Genomic DNA, 19,523 nt, shown 5'->3' on the forward strand with positions numbered 1-19,523 from the left:
CCCAGGACCTCCACATCCGGCTTCTTCACCTGCAGAATGGTCTGAGGGTGGGTGGGAGGCTGAGGAGTATTTCTGTCTGTAATAAATCCCATTTGTGGAGAAAAACTCATTCTGATTGGCTGGGCCTGGCTGCCAAGTGGGTGTGCCTATGCACTCCAAGGCCCACCCACGGCTGCACCCATGCCTAGTCATGTGAGATCTATAGATTAGGGCCTAATGAATTGATTAAAATGGACTGATTTCCTTATATGAACTGTAACTCAGTCCAATCTTCAAAATGTTTGCATGTTGCATTTATACAGTATTTTTGTTCAGTACACATGAATAAAGGTAACTTGATTAAAAATAAGAGCCTGCATATCACTTATAATTAGATTAATTTATTTGCCACTTGTCAATATAACAATTTACCACATACCTGTACTGTAGTCAATTTAACATAATGAACCTTTGGTTTTCAGATGTAAGAACATTTTTTAAACCTCCTCACCTTAGTTACATTGACATTTCTTGGTTGTAGTGCCTTTCACCTTTCTAAATCCAATCTGAATCCAACTTTCTAGTGGGATGAAGATAATCCAGATTTGTGGGATGGAAACTATCCTAACCACTACCTTCGAGTTTAGAAAAATGCAAAATGACCTACATTCCCCGATTAAAGGTCAGATTGGATTACCACATCCTTATCCGGCAGATCAGAATCCTATTCTTACATTCCCTGATTAAAGGTCAGATTGGATTACCACATCCTTATCCGGCAGATCAGAATCCTATTCCTACATTCCCTGATTAAAGGTCAGATTGGATTACCACATCCTTATCCGGCAGATCAGAATCCTATTCTTACATTCCCTGATTAAAGGTCAGATTGGATTACCACATCCTTATCCGGCAGATCAGAATCCTATTCTTACATTCCCTGATTAAAGGTCAGATTGGATTACCACATCCTTATCCGGCAGATCAGAATCCTATTCCTACATTCCCTGATTAAAGGTCAGATTGGATTACCACATCCTTATCCGGCAGATCAGAATCCCATTCTTACATTCCCTGATTAAAGGTCAGATTGGATTACCACATCCTTATCCGGCAGATCAGAATCCCATTCTTACGTTTTCAAACAACTCAATTCTAACATTTAATACTATCCGATAGTGGCAATCGGATAACTTTTGAAAAACCGTCCCCTGAAGACCTTTCTGGAACATGGAAGGAAAAACAAAACAGAATCACTGTCAAGTTAACAGAAGTAGTGTTTTCAGAATGATCAACAGTAATGACGAGATTAAGACAAAGTGATTGTTGCTAAATATACAGTTTATTAAGGCTTGATTTTTTCTAAAGGAAAAAATATAATAAACCAAGATAGAGCTTTCAAAACCTTACAGGTTGATCCACTGATAGAGCTAAAGTGGTTTACTTGCAAGTCTATACAATAATTCATTGTATTAATATTTGTTTTATATCACGTCATTATTCCTTTAGTGTAGTAGACATATCCTTTATTTTAGAACCATACACATGGCCCTCTATTGCAGCAAACAACTCGACACGTGCATGTAAGTCCTGAACTATAGGCATCACATCCATTTCATGCTTCTTGACCGAAAGAAAAACAGCAATGTCTATAATCTAAAGTGGCTTCCTCCACTTGTCTCCTTTCCTTCATCTATACTGGTGTGAAAAACAACTTAGACACCATAGAAATTATCCACCCCATATGGCTTTAACTCCGTTTTCACATTACTGCAGATGGAGGAGAGGAAGGAAGCCACTTTAGACTATTGAGATGCACCCGGACGTCCCCTGTACGAAGTCAAAGGTCATGTCTCCAGACATACAGGGGCTACACTACACCGGCCAGGGAAAAGAGCAGCTACGCAACATCTGAGACTGGGCTGTGGTGATACACAAACATCCAGCAAGTCTGGAACTGATCCAGGCACATGGCAAGAAACAACGCTGTTACATCTCCATGAACACAAAAGATGTGGGTTCACACTCATGTACAGCAATGGAGGCTGGTGGGAGGAGCCATAGGAGGACAGGCTCATTGTAATGGCTGGAATGGAATCAATAGAACGATATCAAACATATTGAAACCACGTTGGACTCCGTTCCAGTTATTTAATTCCAGCCACTACAATGAGCCCATCCTCCTATAGCTCCTCCACTGATGTGCAGTAACAGCGAGGGACAGCATTCACATCCACGTCTCTCTCTTGCTCACACACACTGTGATGTCACAGAATTCCAGGTTTAATGCTCAAGTCAGAATAAACCTACAACACTAGAGAGTGGACTGAATGGCACACAGAACAGTTTCTACCCAGTCTCTCTGTGCAGAATGCGAATCCAGCATGTCTGAGATCAGTAAGAGAACAAAGGAAATACTGCTGTACTGTCAATAAAGGAACTGTACTAGAAAGAAATCGTTGTGCCAACCATTACTTAAAAGGGTTGTATAGTGTTTAACCACAATGTAATCAAGGTTACCAAACTGTGATTGCAGCCTGCATGATTGCACACTGTGGGCTATTAATTAGGGATAATTGGGATAATTGTTTATCATTCAATGTTCAACCACCAATCAATCTTGATGGATAGATAATTCCTGATACCACTGACTTATTTTCAATGACTTTGACCAACAAAAAACACAGAAACCATATTTAGTTCTTATTTGTTTTCTTACTCTTGATAGTAAATCAGTTGCTCATTTCAGGTCATCTCCATGACTACAGGCTCCTAAGTTAACATAGCATTAACAAGAACATGAGATTTACAGAAAAAACACATTTTGAGAAGAAAGTCAAACAAAACAACAGATTAAGACAGAATTATGATGAACAGATAATTAACCCAAGTGATTTTTCCAAATAGAGAAACAATTCATTCATATGTAGCAGTTACAGCACATCATTCCAACTATAAAATAATTCATTTAAAATGGTGAATGCTACATTTCTCTCAGACTGGCTTGAGTACGTGAACATAATCTCCTGATAATGACACAACTTCTTCAAGACAAATGCCATTTATCAAAACAAAGTGGAAGGGTGTTAGGGATGTAAAATAGTATAATTTTCAATTCAGATGGTGAGAGCTCCATCGTCGTGGAGGACACCCATCAGTTACTTCCTTCCCAGAGGCCTTTGCACACTTCCTCCTTTGAAATGTCCCAAGTCTGACTTCAGACTATCCCTGATTTCTCCAGCACTGTCAGTTAAAGATTCTTTTGACAAGTCATCAATAACTAGAAAACAAAATATTAAGGCTCCAGAAAAATCATCTTTCTGAACTGAAAATTGTCAGTAGTAAGCCATAAAATATAGACTTTGTTGATCTTGAATGAAAAATAGATAAACCGCTGAAGTCTCATTATCACACACAGTTCTAAGTCCGAACATTTTTTGCCTTTGGGATCCTCCAACCCTGTTGGCACAGTTAAACCTCTGAAGGATGGCAACACCGCCCCCCAATGGACAAACAGGGGCAGGACACGGCAGTTCCTGATTGTACAGAAATATAAAGTGGCAGATATTCTCTCTTCTCCTTGGTGCTGTCAAACCCTGATTCAATTCCAGGAAGAGTTATTAGGGAGGGGCCAGGAGAGGTCAAAAACAAATCCAGGAAGAGTTATTAGGGAGGGGCCAGGAGAGGTCAAAAACAAATCCAGTCTGACGAGAAAGAGTATATGGGAGAGAACGTAAAAAAACAAAGTCAATCAGAACTAAAACAATGTGATGGTGGTGGCTAGGTAATACATGAACTCAGCTTGTTATCCCTGCACAAGAGGTGATGGGTGGTACCTGGGGCCGGAAAGCACAAGTCTCCACGGTGGTGGCTAGGTAATACATGAACTCAGCTTGTTATCCCTGCACAAGAGGTGATGGGTGGTACCTGGGGCCGGAAAGCACAAGTCTCCACGGCGGTGGCAGAAATTCACCAGGATTAAATAGGAAAAAAAATATTTTAATTTTTTTAAAATATAATTTCTGAATGATTCTGTCTCTTAAATCGAATGTCCTAGTGTAACTGTTGATCAAGCCAAGGATAAATGTCTTCTACTGCTGTTTACTCCTGTTTTGGCGCTCCTGTGGGGAGACAAGAGAAGGACATGAATAACATAGAAAAACACAATCGAAACATCAGTGTCCAAAATGCTCCTTCCACCCCTCGTCATCATAACAGTAATGTCAGATTCCTGTTGAGAGACAGAAACTGGACATGTACCTGTTCCAGCCGAGAACGGTTCTGGATGGGTGCAGGCGGCTCAAAGGTCTGACAGCAGGAGTACAAGGAGAGAAGAGAAGTCAGTTAAGCACACACACACAGTAACCTCTTATGAAGAGGGCTATGAAATGATAGGCTCTATATCAGGGCTCTCCAAACCTGTTCCTAGAGAGCTACCGTCCTGTAGGTTTTCCATCCAACCCTAATCTAGAGCACCCGATGCTAACAATTAGCTGGTTGATGAACTTAAAATCAGGTTAGTTACAACTGGGTTTGTAGTGAAAAGCTCCAAGACGGTAGCACTCCAGGAACAGGGTTGAGATCCCTGTTCTATGTACCGATGACATTCCATCTTCATATTCACCAAGATGATAACTAATGTCAATCAAATGTTTACCAACAACAAAGGATTGTATTTGAAACAAACACTTCTGGGAGGCAGGTTCTTTAGCATCCATAAAGCCTAGGAGTGGATGGACAGGATTTAACAAGACAAGTGTATCTAACACACCTTGCGTACCTCCTCCTCTTCCTCCTGCCTCTTCTCATAGTGAGAGAAGTCGTCGAAGATGGAGGTGGTGTGCTTGAAGCCCACGATGATCTTCATCACCTGCTTGGCCTTCTCCAGAGGGACCTCCTGAGTGTCCCGGGAGTTGGTCACCGGCTTGTTGTCGTTGTTCTCCAAGCGGATGTGGCGCAGCTGGCTGTTGGGCACGTCCTTAACAAACAGCCAGTCCACGTCAAACTTGCCCTTCCACTTGTCCTGCGCCCACACGCCGGCACTGGTCCCGTAGTCCACGGACGAGCGCATCTCGGCCACGCCGCAGAAGTGGCCACTGCCGTTGACGCTGAACAGCAGGTAAACGGGTCCTTTGCCGTTGAGGCTGCGGAAGGCCCCATCCAGGCGCTTGTTGCCGTGCTCGGTGCTGCACCAGATGGAATACTTGATGGAACGGTGGATGTCGTCCTCAGAGTAGCTCTTGATGATGAACACACGGCCGTTCTTCAGGTTCCACTCAAACACCCTGGGGTTGTAGCTGTGGGCAGCACGCAGCTTCTCCAACACCGGGTGGTTCTCCACTCCACCAGGGACCATACCGGCAGAACCAGGGGGACCGCCATTACCCCCGCTGACTATGCCAATCATACTGCTACCGTCCATGCCGGCCCCTCCTTGTCCGTATCCAAGGTTACGGTTGCGCGGGGCGACCCAGCGGGTCTGGGGATGTGGGGGTTGGGTCTGGTGTTGGTAGGGTTGAGGAGGGTGCTGGTGGTGTAAGGCCATGGGCTGCATTTGCTGCTGCAGCAGGGACTGGGGAGGGGGCTGCATGGGGTTCTGCTGCATGGGGGTCTGGGGCTGCATGGGGTGGCCATGGGGCATGCTCATAGCCTGCTGCTGCTGCATGGGGGCTTGGGCCACTTTATTCATAGGCCCCTTGTTGTCCCAAGTGCCAATGTCCATGTTGTGTTTGATGGGCGGAGGGGGCAGGGTTCCCCCAGGGCTGGGCATGCCTGGTTTCACCTTGGACTTCAGCTGCTGCGGTTTGGCCGGCTTACTAGCGATGGCCGCCCAGGAGGCGGGCTTCGGCGGGGGCATACCGATGGACGTACCCCCGTTCCCCTGTGCCACGACCGGCGGTCCACCAATCACAGAGCCCACAGCCTTGATTCCTGACCCCTGGCCTGTGAGGTCACCACCGATCTTCAGGCCCACCATGCCCTGCTCCAGGCTGTTCATGCCAGGGGCCTTGTTGAGGGTGTCGCTATGGAAGCCTGTCTGGCCGTCAGGCACCAGTGTGCCACCCAGGGAGCTGGGAGGGTAGCTATAGCTGCCACCGTAGGCTGAGCTCTGAGTCTGCTGGCCCTGGGAGCCACTGGTGCCCCAGGCGGAGAAGGTTGGGTTCTCAGGGAAAAAGTTAAAGCGGTGGGGGTAGATGCTGCTGCCAAGCCCTCCAGGCTGGCCAAACACGGTGTCGGGCATGAAGTGGTGGTCTCCATTGCTCAAGGGTCCGTAGGGGGTGAGGTAAGGGATTGGGGGGTCTCCACCGGTGGACCAGGGGGCCTCACTGAGGGGGTAGGGGAAGCCGATGGAGGGGGCGTAGTAGCTGGACAGGTAGGGGTCGGTCATGGACTGGTAGCTGCTGTTCTGTGGAGGTAGAACAATTACAATAATCTATACCCGTTATGTAAAAAGTAGTTTCATTAGTCTTTTGGTGTTTGCTTCACATTATGCAGCACTAATAAACAGTTAATCACAAAATACTCAGCTAGTAAATGGAAAGAACATGGACCCAGAAGGCCAAAACTGGGGGGTTAAAAGAATGCATGATGAGAAATGATGAGAAAGTAATACCAAAAATGTAATTTTGCAAAGGCAGATTTGTTCTGTGAGAGGAGCAAAAGGAGGCCCTCACTGGAAACAATCTATCACCCTTCAACAGACAAGGTCATGAGATATTTCTGGCATCCATTTTAAATGAAAAACTAATAGAGAATAGAGGGTACAAGTTAGAAGGCCACATTTAGCAACTAAAAATAAAAATGTAAAACGCTATCATCTTCTGCATATCAACCGTCTTGCCCTCTACTAAGTGAAAAGCTAGGTGACAATTACATTCCATTAGGATTCATGTGAGGAAATAATGTCAGCGGTCATTTGGGCATAGAGAAATTCCATCTTTCTAAGGCTTTCAAGACACTTCAATCTTAATATGCAATACCTGACCCTGAGCTTTCTTCTGGAAACATCTGAGAATTTTGATCCACTGAAAAGCAACTTGAAAATCTAGCCCTAGCCCAGGTATATTCAACTCTTACCCTACCAGGTCCTGAGGACAGCTGCTTTTCTGTTCTACCTGATAATAATTCTACCCACCTGGTGTCCCAGGACTGAATAAGTCCCTGATTAGAGGGAACAATGGGAAAAAGCAGTGGAACTGTCTTTGAGTCCCAGATTTGAATATGAGGGACCTAGCCTATGTTGGGGAAATCTGAAACCTTGATATAAAGAGCTTTAATAACCCATCACTTAAAATCAGTCTGATACAAATGGAGCCCAACTCTTCCAACTGCAGCTTCAACACACAAACTGCCACCCCCGTCATGTAAATTCAGAATTGAATAATAAGAAAATGTAAACATTATCCCATGAAAGACTGGTTAGCATTATCACCTGCGGCCAGTCACGCACCTGGGTTGATTGGCCAGTGAGGTACGGCTCAAAGTCATTGTCGTGGACAGTCTCCTTCTGATGCAGCGAACCATTTTGCACTGAAACGACAACACAGGAGTTAGGATTTTTGGCAAAAAGAAAAATCAGGAATGATTTCTATCTCAACAATAACAGGTGAGTGGCAATGCACTGTCAGTTCAGTGAAGGGCATTTGGAAGTGTGCTTAGTAGTCAGCCTTAACACTGACACTCAGCATGCGCGTGTGGTGTCATCCTCCACAAATAACCTGCCTGCATCATCGTGATATGACTGACAGCCACCTGGCACTTGCTAGGAGACCCGTCGTATCCTGGAAGTGAATCAGGCAGTGACCTACACCCCTCCAGCAGTGTCTGTATGAGTCAAGGCCTGTGCCGTGTGTCACTGCCTCAATGTCTAACACACAATTAAAGGCTAGTCAACACCAATCAACGTCACAGCCTACCAGCAGTGAATGATCAGTGAGTCACTAAAATGTGCGTGTGTAGAGAATTTGAGGCTGGTTTGCATACATATATTCTGAATAATATCTGGTGTGCAGTCTAAGTTTGTATGTCAAAGTCAACTCACCCAGAAAGTATGGCAAAATGTTAGCTAATAAATCAGCTGGAATTGTGCACAACAACTTCCACCAATAATCTATGGCAAACAAATGTAGAATAGGCTGTTGACTATTGTTTAGCTAACTGACATGCAAAAGGTACCAGGCTAGATAGTGTAGGCCTAGCTGAAGAGACTATCTAGATCAGATAGGTGTCCCGTGAGGTGAAGCTGTAAACGTGTGCAGGGGACTAGAGACCACCAGCGCAGATCAAAAATTTACCCCAAGTAGCTAGCTACTCTAAAAGTTCAAAAAAGGTTATTGGGCTGTCCTTGTGGGTTCCTGAGGGCTATCCTACAAAGCAAGCTAGATCTACTCTGGGTTTTCTAAAGCTAACCAGCTTCAGATTCCAGCTCAGGCTTCACCCGTACTATGAGAGTGGATGTCTTCCGCCTGCTGCTAACTCTAGCAGGCCTGTAACTGTGCGTGCATGTCACACATACCTAGTTGAACAACAAACTCTTCATTGAGACAATGCTGAAACATTAAATCAGGCTTTTATATTTTTTAACATATCGTTCATGCTGACTTCGGTGTGCTTATCAATGCACAACCACATGCACCTTTTCCCCCCACTCGTATCGATTAAATAATTGTTTTAAGTCATACAAAAGTGTTACTGTGCATGAAGTCACAAATGCATTCTGTCATTACTAAATGTGTAATGTGATAATGTTAAAATACCAACAATGTTTTATTATTAAAATATTTAAAATCAGTTGTCCTTTGCAAGATGGAGGGAATCTGATTTTATTGATCCTCAACTCGTGGCTCAGTCATTTAATTCAGGCTAAGCGGAGATAGCCGTGAGTTAGCCTGCCCCAGAGGACTCGTTGCCATAGAAATGTGCCTGGCTAAAAGGTGAGAGGCTTTTGTTAAGAGCCACGCATTGCTTGTGGTCCGGTTTTGCTACACACATTTATAGGGTTAGGGTTCCTACACAGCCATATCTCCATGTAACACTGCTTGTTTACAGAAAACAGATGGAAGATAGTAGACAACCTGTTCTAATTAGCTATCAGGTGTTCCCCTCCGAACACCTGTTCATAAACAGAAGACAGATGCCACAAACATGTTGTCACTGAAAAACAGTGCAGAGGGATTAAAACGAAATGTTGGTTATTTTGGGTTTTTATACAACTAATTTACCAATGTAAGTTCAATTATTTAAATTCCATTTCATTCAGGGTTTTTCTGTGAACTCAATACACAGTTTCTCTAGAGATAAATCGGATCAAGCCCATTGTGCGATGTAATATAGAGTTATAATTTCCAACAGGCCAATATTCAACAGTTTAGCGCAGAAAACATGGTAATTAGGTACAATGACCATAATCCATTGCGTGCCTACTTATCCGGTCTGTGTGGGGCTGACACGGAGAGGGATGGAAGAGGCAGAAGATGCACAATCGAGAGGGTCTCTCTACCTGATAATACATGATCTAAGTGATTTATAGTTGGTATTCAGGAGTCATAAGTATGCCCGTATTTACTTTGAACACTACAATTGTTATTGTCACACAGCAGCTCTGAGATTAATTGGAATGAAAGTCATCAAATAAAACAAATGTAATATACACAAGTGAAATATTTGAAAGTAAATAAATGGTTAAGTAGGGGATAAACGCCAACGTTCTGTACATTACCTTGGAAATAATGGACGATGCAGTGGGACGAGGCAAAGCAGAGTTCATTTTTCCAAGGTAATGTACAGAACAGAAGTGTTTATCCCACTTATACCACAGTTGCCAAAGAAAACAATGTGAAAGCACACAAACTAGAGGTCAACAGATTAATTAGGGCCAATTTCAAGTTTTCATAACAATTGGTAATCGGCATTTCTGGACGCTGATTATATTGCAATCCACGAGGAGACTGCGTGGCAGGCTGACCACCTGTTACACGAGTGCAGTAAGGAGCCATGGTAAGTTGCTAGCGAGCATTAAACCTATCTTATAAAAAAAAAAACTAACTACACATGGTTGATGATATTACTAGTTTAACTAGCTTGTCCTGCATTGCATATAATCAATGCGGTGCCTGAAATTGTGTCACTTCTCGTGTTCATGTCTAAGCAGAATCAGGGTATATGCAGCAGTTTGGGTCGCCTGGCTCGTTCCGAACTGTGTGAAGACCATTTCTTCCTAACAAAGACCGTAATTAATTTGCCAGAATTGTACATAATTATGACATAACATTGAAGGTTGTGCAATGTAACAGCAATAATTAGACTTAGGGATGCCACCCGTTAGATAAAATACGTAACGGTTCCGTATTTCACTAAAATAATAAACAGTTTTCGAAATGATAGATTACGGATTTGACCATATTAATGAACAAAGGTTCATATTTCTGTGTGTTTTTTATAATTAAGTCTATGATTTGATATTTGATAGAGCAGTCTGACTGAGCGGTGGTAGGCAGCAGCAGGCTCGTAAGCATTCATTCTAACAGCACTTTCCTGCATTTGCCAGCAGCTCTTTGCGATGCTTGAAGCACACCACGGTTTATGACTTCAAGCCTATCAACTCCCGAGATTAGTATTGCCAGCCTAAAGTGCCTATAAGAACATCCAAAAGTTGAGGTATATGAAATACAAATGGTATAGAGAAATAGTCCTATAATAACTACAACCTAAAACGTCTTAACTGGGAATATTGAAGACTCATGTTAAAAGGAACCACCAGCTTTCATATGTTCTCATGTTCTGAGCAAGGAACTCGCTAGCTTTTTTACATAGCACATATTGCACTTTTACTTTCTTCTCCAACAATGTGTTTTTGCATTATTGAAACCAAATTGAACATGTTTAATTATTTGAGAATAAATAGATTTGATGTATTATATTAAGTTAAAATAAAAGTGTTCACTGTTCATTCAGTATTGTTGTAACTGTCATTATTACAAATATATATAAAAATCGGCATCGTCTTTTTTTGGTCCTCCAATAAATCGGTACCGGCGTTGAAAAATCATAAAATCGGTCGACCTCTAACACAAACGGTAGAAATACTGATATTTGTTGATTATTTCATTTTTAGAAACAAATTCCTACTCATCTTTTGGTTGCTAGAGACGTGACCCAGTCCTTCGTTTGATTAGTTCGATATTTATGCAACCCAGACGTTTGTCGCATACACATATTTAGCAGATGTTATTGCGTCTGTAGCGAAATGCTGGTTCCTAGCTCCAACAGTGCCGTAGTATCTAACAATACACACAAATCTACAAGTAAAAAAATGGAATTAAGAAATATTAGGATGAGCAATGTTGACGCCAGAGTGTGTGTGTGAGATATATATATATATACAAACACACCTGTACTGACCTCGCCTTCTGGATGATAGCGACTGCTGCAGCCAGAATAACAGCAAAGTTGATTCCGTTGCGTTTGTTTCAGCTGTTTATCCCATTTATACCACAGTTTCCAAAGAAAATACTAAGCACACATTTACCGGTAGAAAGAAAAACATTTTGTTTTAGTTTTAATTTCTATAAGCAAATTCATTCTCTCATATTTTGGTTGCTAGAGACCCAGTCATTCGTTTGATATTTATGGACGCAACCCAGTCGTTCGTTCTTTATGTTCCGTTACTATGCTTGTGGCGACGTTGTTGTCCCTTGCTTGCTAGACAGCTAGCTAACACAGTCACGACCTCTGCAGACAGAATAACGGCAAAGTAGCTGTTTTCTATTGATATTCAGTAGGATAAATCCATAACAATGACATGATAATGCCCAATGTTGCCTGTCATAACAAGAAAAGTTTGCCTTCTCATCAGGACACTTGAAACTGTTCATTGCGAGGAGATCGCATTGCATATCAAATACTAGGCTAGAAGCTAGATAAATAGTTTGTTGCTAGCAAACTGCAAATATGACAAAAGTCTAAAAAATGTTGCTGAAAAGAGCTGGTGAAACTAGAAACATGAGAGGATTTGACAGCATAGCGCCACGTGTGTCATGACGGCAACAGTAGGCACCAGAGAAATTCATGTTCATCACTCACCGTGCTAGGTCATCAGATGCTCCAAAAAATATGTCTCTGCACAAACAAATCAATGCTAGCTAAGTTTTCCTTGATGGACCTGTGTTTACAATGTATCCAATTTCAGTTGTGTAGCTGTTGGTTTAGCCTTTGTAACTTCGCAGAAAGTAAGGTCTGCATGTTTTTATTTATCTAGGCAAGCCAGTTAAGAACAAATTATTATTTTACAATGACAGCCTACCCAGTCCAAACCCTCTCCTAACCCGGACGGCGCTGGGCCTATTGTTCACCACCCTATGAGACTCCCGATCACAGCCGGTTGTGGTACAGCCTAGGATCGAACCAGGGTCTGTAGTGACACGTCTAGCACTGAAATGCAGTGCGCCGTAGACCGCTGCGCCACGCACAGCGGTGTGTGTCATGATTGCAAGGTATCCCGATATCTTTTCCAACTGTCCCATTACCTGGTTTTCATGTCCATTCTAGAATGCCCTTCTAGCCAATTAGAAACAAGTATCCAAGGGGCATGGTATATGGCCAATATACCACGGCTAAGGGCTGTTCCTATTCACGATACAATGTGGAGTGCCTGGACACAGCCCTTAGCTGTGGTATATTGGCCATATATCACAAACCCAGAGGTGCCTTATTGCTATTATCAACTGGTTGCCAATGTAATTGGAGAAGTAAAAATGTTGTCATACCTGTGGTGTATGGTCTCATATATCACGACTGTTAGCCAATCAGCATTCAGGGCTCAAACCCCCCAGTTTGTAATAAGTGATAAGCAGTAACGGGAAGTCACTACCATCTCTTTTCCAACTGTCCCAATATATTTTCCAACTGTCCCATTATCTAGTTTAAAATGCCCTTTAAGCAAATCAGAAACGAGTCTTCAACAATGCTGTGGTATAAGATCTATTATAAACTGGGTGGTTCGAGACCTGAATGCTGATTGGCTGACAGCCGTGGTATATCAGATCGTGTACCACGGGTATGACAAAACATTTTTACTGCTCTAATTACTTTGGTAACCAGCCAATACACCACGCTGCGTCATGCCTAAGAACAGCCCTTATCCGTGGTATATTTGCCATATACCACATCTCCTCGGGCCTCATTGCTTAAATTAGTAGTAAAGGGAAGTCACTACCATCAACGGTCCTTTATTCATTGTTCTACATTACATGTTATATAGCATTCAACCCACTTAATGCATTGTGCATTTATTGTTTACAGTAATAATTCAAACGGAAATCCGTGATTATTTTTTAATGATCGACACTAAACCGAACTCAAAGCACTAATTGCTCAGCACTACAAATACTGTGGGCTGTAACACTGTTAAAACAGCATAGGCCTACAGTAAGTATATATTTTGCATTTGTGAATTTATTTTGATGTAATATGAAAGTAGAGGGCTTGATGTTTCTAGAACCATACCGCAATTGAGAATCGATTCACAATTATAATTTTGCTGTCAGAACCAATTCGCTTTCCCATAACACGTTAGTCCATTATAGGGCTATTTTTATTTATTAAATTTTTACCTTTATTTTACTAGGCAAGTCAGTTAAGAACAAATTCTTATTTTCAATGACGACCTAGGAACAGTGGGTTAACTGCCTGTTCCTTGTCAGCTCGGGGATTCGAACTTGCAACTTTTCGGTTACTAGTCCAACGCTCTAACCACTAGGCTACCCTGCCGCGCCGAAGGGATTCTACAAAAACTTATCCCACCGGGACAGCCAAAGACCCCTTTTAGGTTCTAACTAGGTAGAACCTTTTCCCCCCCTAAAACTGCAGCTAAATATAAGGCTGTTTTTCTTTTGGTTATAGATAGGCCTATTTGATAGATACGTGTTAGCTATGTGAAATGCAATGATTCTTACCTTTAGATGCTTGTCCCTTTGATCTCTGCATCCCCATTGGATCACGCCGGGAATAAAAGAAAACATGCATGTTAGCCAAAGGGAGCTTCACCATACATTACCTACCTAGCTAACTGGGCCTATCCGCTGGCTAGCTAGCTGACAAGTGTCTAACCATGATCAGACTAACATTGGCTAGCTAAAAGTTCTGGCTAGCTAGCTACGTAACACCATGGGAAAATCCCATCAATGAGTTGGTCAGCTAGCTTTTTGGCTAAACGCATAGCTTAAATATGACTAACAAGATCATCAAGCAACGATGTAACGTTGCAAGATAGCTAGTTAACTTACTAACTAGCTACGCCCATTTAGCCAACTAACTAGCTAACGTTAACCAATGATCCATTTAAATATTAGTTTATCAGGGTAGTTAACCCCTGATTTCTAAACAAGAGTTGGCTAGCTAGCAGGTTAGCAAGATGTTAGCTACCTAGCCAACATTACTTCGCTAGCAAATAGTTTGCTTAACGTTAACGTTAGCTACTTGTTTGCCCTCAAACATCGTACAGTAAAACTATGCAAATATGTCGTCGCAAAACGTCCTTCGTTTGAACAAACCGGTTAGTTAGCTTGCCAACAAACCGTCTGGCACAATTAAATTAGTTTGAAACGTAGCTAACGTTACCTGGCTAAGTAAGGTTAATTAGCTAGCTAACATATTTACTGCACGGCGACATGCATCGTCCTGCCTAACGTTACCTGAGGGTCAATGCTTGTGGCAGACATAATTCATTAAGCAAGTCCCTGGATTCGCACGGAGCCTAGCAGGTCAGTGTATCTGATGCTCCGGTTTTCGATGGTTCCTAGCTCAGTTAGCTGGCTAGGCTAGCTAAAGTGTTTTTCCACTGCTTGTATCCCCAGATCAACTCCCACAGTGCAAGTATCTTATCCGGTCCGCTCGGATTCAATGTCCAAGCTTAAATAAGTCGGGATAATATTTCTAGATCTCCACAGAATATTGTTTTTGGATCCGGTACAATCTGTCCACAGTTAAATCTTTTACGTCTTTTTTTTCACTCCAGAGATCCCTACACAGTTAGCGTGCAGCACTTCCCCCAATGGCTGTTCTATCCCATTGGTTCCATCCGGGTTCTAGACTGAGCTTTACGACAACGACACTGGGTTTCTTGAAAGGCGAGTGGCCCTGCACACAGTGGGGCAACGATATTTGGTTTTCCCATGGATCTGATCCGCTGGTGTCACTACAATGAAAAATACCTTTGGTGGTAATATTCTACACTCGGAATGTGAACCATTTGGTCACTTTATTTGTCTTATGATCAGTTACAGTTACTCATTACTGTAAACTTCTACGGGTACAACACCAAACATGAGAATGATGAACTGCTTGAATCTACAGAGAAACATATACTTCATTGGTTATCTAAATTTCCCAATTCGTTATTATTGATAGGAGTGGTCTTTAACATTACTATGGATAATTCAACTGATAGATGGCCCCCAGGTAGGCCAACCAATCAGAATTTGGGTTTAATACTTTTTATGGAAAAGTTTGATCTTACTGATATATGGAGAGAGAGGTTTCCGGCCGACAGATCACTTGGAGTAACAAAACAGGTTACAGACAATCCCGAATAGATTGTTGTCTTTTATCCAAATGGATTGATAGTGAGTGTGTTACTACAAATATTTGTACTACTCCCCTCACAGACCATAGGGTAATTTACATTGATATCAAAATATTTACCCCTGATACTAACCTTGGCAGAGCATCCTACTGGAAGCTAAATAGCTCATTATTAAATAATGATATAATTACATTTGAGGTTAAAGATCTGCTCTCACACTTTTGGGAAAGGGCTTGTGAAGAAAATCTTATTGCAAGAACTGGGAGCTCTTTAAATTTGAGGTGTCCAAATACCTTAGAAAATATGGTAGTAATCTTGCTAAGACCAGAAGAGCTGAGGAGGAAAAGGTGATCATTAAGATAACTTCTCTTTCTCAGAGGTCCTCAGCCAACCTCTCGGGGGAGGAGAAGATGGAACTAATTGAGTTACAAAATAAACTGGATAATATATATAAATTAAAAGCAGAAGGAGCCTCTATTAGATCTAGGAGAAAATGGATTGAGGAGGGAGAACAGAATTCATCCTATTTCTTTAGACTTGAGAAATTTCACTCTAAAAATAACACTATCCATAAATTAAACATTGATGGTGTTATTACAGATGACCAAAAATTAATGGCTAAATACTGTAGCAATTTTTTTTTACAGAAAATGATATAGCTCTACGTACTGTCAGGAATCCACAGATATGTTTTTTAACTCACTGAATAATGTTCACTCTACAGTGATAAAGAATCTAAACAGTGCGATGAACCCATCAAAGTTGAAGAGATTATAGAGTCTATCAAACATCTAAAGAACAATAAATCACCAGGTGTTGATGGAATTACATCAGAATTTTACAAATTATTTTCTGAACAAGCAGCTCCCTTCCCATTTAAAGTATTTTTTAGAGAGTATTATAAACAATGTTCTCCCTCCTACAATGAGTCAGGGGTGAATAACACTGATACCTAAGCCTAAAAAAGAAGTGCTGCTCATCGATAACTGGCGTCCAATTTGTCTTCTTAATAATGACCTGTAAGATATTAGCCTTGCTACTTGCAAAAATAATTAAAGAAGTCCTGGATGCAATCATTGATGAAACACAGTCTGGCTTCATGAGGAACAGACATATTTCTAACAATGTCAGACTAGTATTAGACATACTTGACTACTCAGACCTAATAACTGAGGATAGCTTCATATTATTTTGAGATTTTTATAAAGCATTTGCACACAGTAGAGCATCAGTTTCTCTTCCACTCCCTTGAGAGACTTGGCTTCTGGGATTTTTTTCTGCAAGGCTATTAAGACTCTCTATGCAAATGGTAACAGCTCTATTAAATTGAAATGTGGCACCTCACCTAGATTTGAGTTAAAGAGAGGAATTAGGCAAGGTTGTCCTATCTCCCCGTACCTGTTTTTATTAATCACCCAACTTCTTGCAAATTCTTTAAATAATAGCCATGTACAAGGTATTTCCATAGCTGGTAAAGAAATTATTATAAGCCAGCTGGCTGATGATACTACACTTTTTCTGAAAGATGCTAACCAAATTCCCATATCGATCAATGTGATACAATCCTTTTCCAAAGCGTCTGGTCTATATCTTAACATTCATAAATATGAACTCATAGCTGTCAAAGATTGTGTGACACCTTCATATTATGGTATTCCAGTAAAAGAAGAACTTACATATTGGCATAACCATTACAAAGGATCAAAAGTCTAGAAGCTTACTAAATTTTAACCCTCTTATTAAAAATACCCAGAAGAAGCTAAATCAATGGCTACAAAGGGACTTATCTTTAAAAGGTAGAGTCCTAATAACCAAAGACGAAGGTATCTCTAGACTAACATATGGTGTACTATCTTTATATCTTGACAGTAAAATAAGCAAGGAGATAGACCAGATGCTTTTCAACTTTCTGTGGAGAAACCGTACCCATTACATTAGGAAAACTGTTGTAATGAACACTTATGAGAATGGTGGACTTTCTGGACTTTACTACTTTATATAATACTTTTAAGATCAATTGGATAAAACAATTCATAAGAAGACCCACTTCTATCTGTAATTTTATTCCTCATCATGTCTTCTCTACTTTTGGTGGCCTTAACTTCATGTTGTTTTGTAATTATAATATTGGCAAAATTCCAGTGAAACTTTCTGCTTTTCATCGGCAGGTTTTCTTGTCATGGTCCTTAATTTATAAACACCATTTTTCTCCACACAGATATTATATATGGAATAATCGGGATATATTGTATAAAAATACTTCTTTGTTTTAAGAATATTGGTTCCCGAAATAATATCCTATTGGTGAGCCAACTGGTAAATGCAGAGGGTCTTTTACTCAGTTATAAGGAATTCTTATCACTTTACAAGGTCCCTGTAACACCTAAAGATTTTGCAATTGTTTTAGATGCCATTCCCTCAGGTGTTGCTCTGTTATTCAGGAACGTGTCAAGACCTGACCCTCAGAGCCTACCTTCTATTGACCCTGTTGACTAATCAGTAGGAAAGATTTGTTTCTCTTTTGGTCCATTCAACAACAGAGCAATACGATCCTTGTTTCAGCAGGATGTTGTATCTATACCTTATGTCATGCCTTATTGGAATAGATTTATTGATAATATCCGTTGGAAAAAAGTTTGGATGTTGCCACACACATACCTACTTGTTAACAAAATTAAGGAAGTTTCCTTTAAAATGATTCATAAATATAATCCTGCCAACCACTATATGAAGAAGTTTAAGGAAAACATCAACTCAAATAGCTCCTTTTGTAATGACCACCCAGAAACAGTGTTGCATCTTTTTTGGCATTGTATTCATGTAAGAAAACTGTGGCAAGACATCAGTAGATTTATAATTGAACACATTTATTTAGATTTTACACTATTGTGGAGAGATGTACTGCTTGGATTCTTTACATACAATAGAAATATGCTGAAACATTTTTATGTAATTAATTTCATTATTCTTTTGGCCAAATTTCATATACACGAAAATAAATGGAACTGTATTTTAAGACAGTTAAATACTCAACTAACAAAAAAGCTGTTAGAATTGTAAGTGTATGTATGTCCCTTAAGGTCCTTGTGTAATTGTAATGTGATATTGTACCCCCAGCTCGATTGTCCAGTGTATGTAGTCTGTATGTACTTGTGTTCCCTCATGTACTTTCTGTATTGATTTGTTGTTAATTAAAACATTTAAAATAATCGAACACAAAAACAAAACAAAAAAGTGAGTGGCCCTGCATGGTGGACCAGTGTTGGCAGGTTAGAATGAGTCTAGTGACAGTTTATGGGAAGTTTATGCAAAACAGGTACGATGCATGGTACAATGAGGGGCAGTAATTTCAATAAATAGTCAAATGTTGCTGTTGTTGTGAGACACCACACATGTAGAAGTCCCATTCAGACACAGGGATTTAGGCCTATACTAAAGGCTACAAAGACAATATTTTTCCTAGGCCTAAATCATGCCGAAATAAATATTAGGCTATCTAGATAAAAACCCTTGCCTAACAGATTTACATTGGATGTGTAAGACATGTAGGCAAGGCCAGGGAAGATGTTTATAATTCAAATCAAATGTTATTTGTCTAAATACAACATGTGTAGACCTTACAGTGAAATGCTTACTGAAATTCCATCATGAGCTATGCAAACTGTAGAAATAAAGATCATGAGCTTTATGCCTAAGACTCTAACAACAAAGATCTGGGGTATATTTTCTATTAATGTATTGGCCTAATATGCCTTAACAACCTCCTTGAAGAAGGCTCATTGGTCTTCTACTTATAGTCTCCCTTTCCCTCTTCTCCTCTCTCTAAGGCAGTAAGGGAACACATTGACAATCAGTAGTTTGGCACAGATGGCTGAACGGCTCACTTTTGTGTGTGAGTTTGCCTGCAGGTATACTGATGAGGAGGCACACAAAGGTATGTACAGTTGGTATTGGTTTGATACCT

General features: G+C 41.0%; 1 protein-coding gene across 3 annotated transcripts; it reads right to left on the reverse strand.

The window, feature by feature from the left end:
- Positions 1-1,299: 1,299 nt before the first annotated feature.
- LOC109868918 (YTH domain-containing family protein 1-like) lies at positions 1,300-15,105 on the reverse strand. 3 transcript variants are annotated; one of them, XM_020458682.2, is made up of 6 exons: positions 14,670-15,105; positions 13,932-13,956; positions 7,430-7,509; positions 4,751-6,385; positions 4,240-4,287; positions 1,300-4,100 (listed from the first exon to the last, which is right to left on the reverse strand). In XM_020458682.2, the coding sequence occupies exons 1-6, from the start codon at positions 14,694-14,696 to the stop codon at positions 4,071-4,073; spliced, it is 1,845 nt and encodes a 614-aa protein (XP_020314271.1). In that variant the 5' UTR covers positions 14,697-15,105; the 3' UTR covers positions 1,300-4,070. The 3 variants fall into 3 exon arrangements, with proteins under 3 accessions (XP_020314271.1, XP_020314270.1, XP_020314268.1); XM_020458681.2 differs by having other exon boundaries at positions 4,760-6,385; positions 7,412-7,509; positions 14,670-15,075; XM_020458679.2 differs by having other exon boundaries at positions 7,412-7,509; positions 14,670-15,073.
- Between the last annotated feature and the right edge of the window lie 4,418 nt (positions 15,106-19,523).

Source organism: Oncorhynchus kisutch, linkage group LG24, assembly GCF_002021735.2.
Source record: "Oncorhynchus kisutch isolate 150728-3 linkage group LG24, Okis_V2, whole genome shotgun sequence".
Taxonomy (NCBI): Eukaryota; Metazoa; Chordata; class Actinopteri; order Salmoniformes; family Salmonidae; genus Oncorhynchus; species Oncorhynchus kisutch.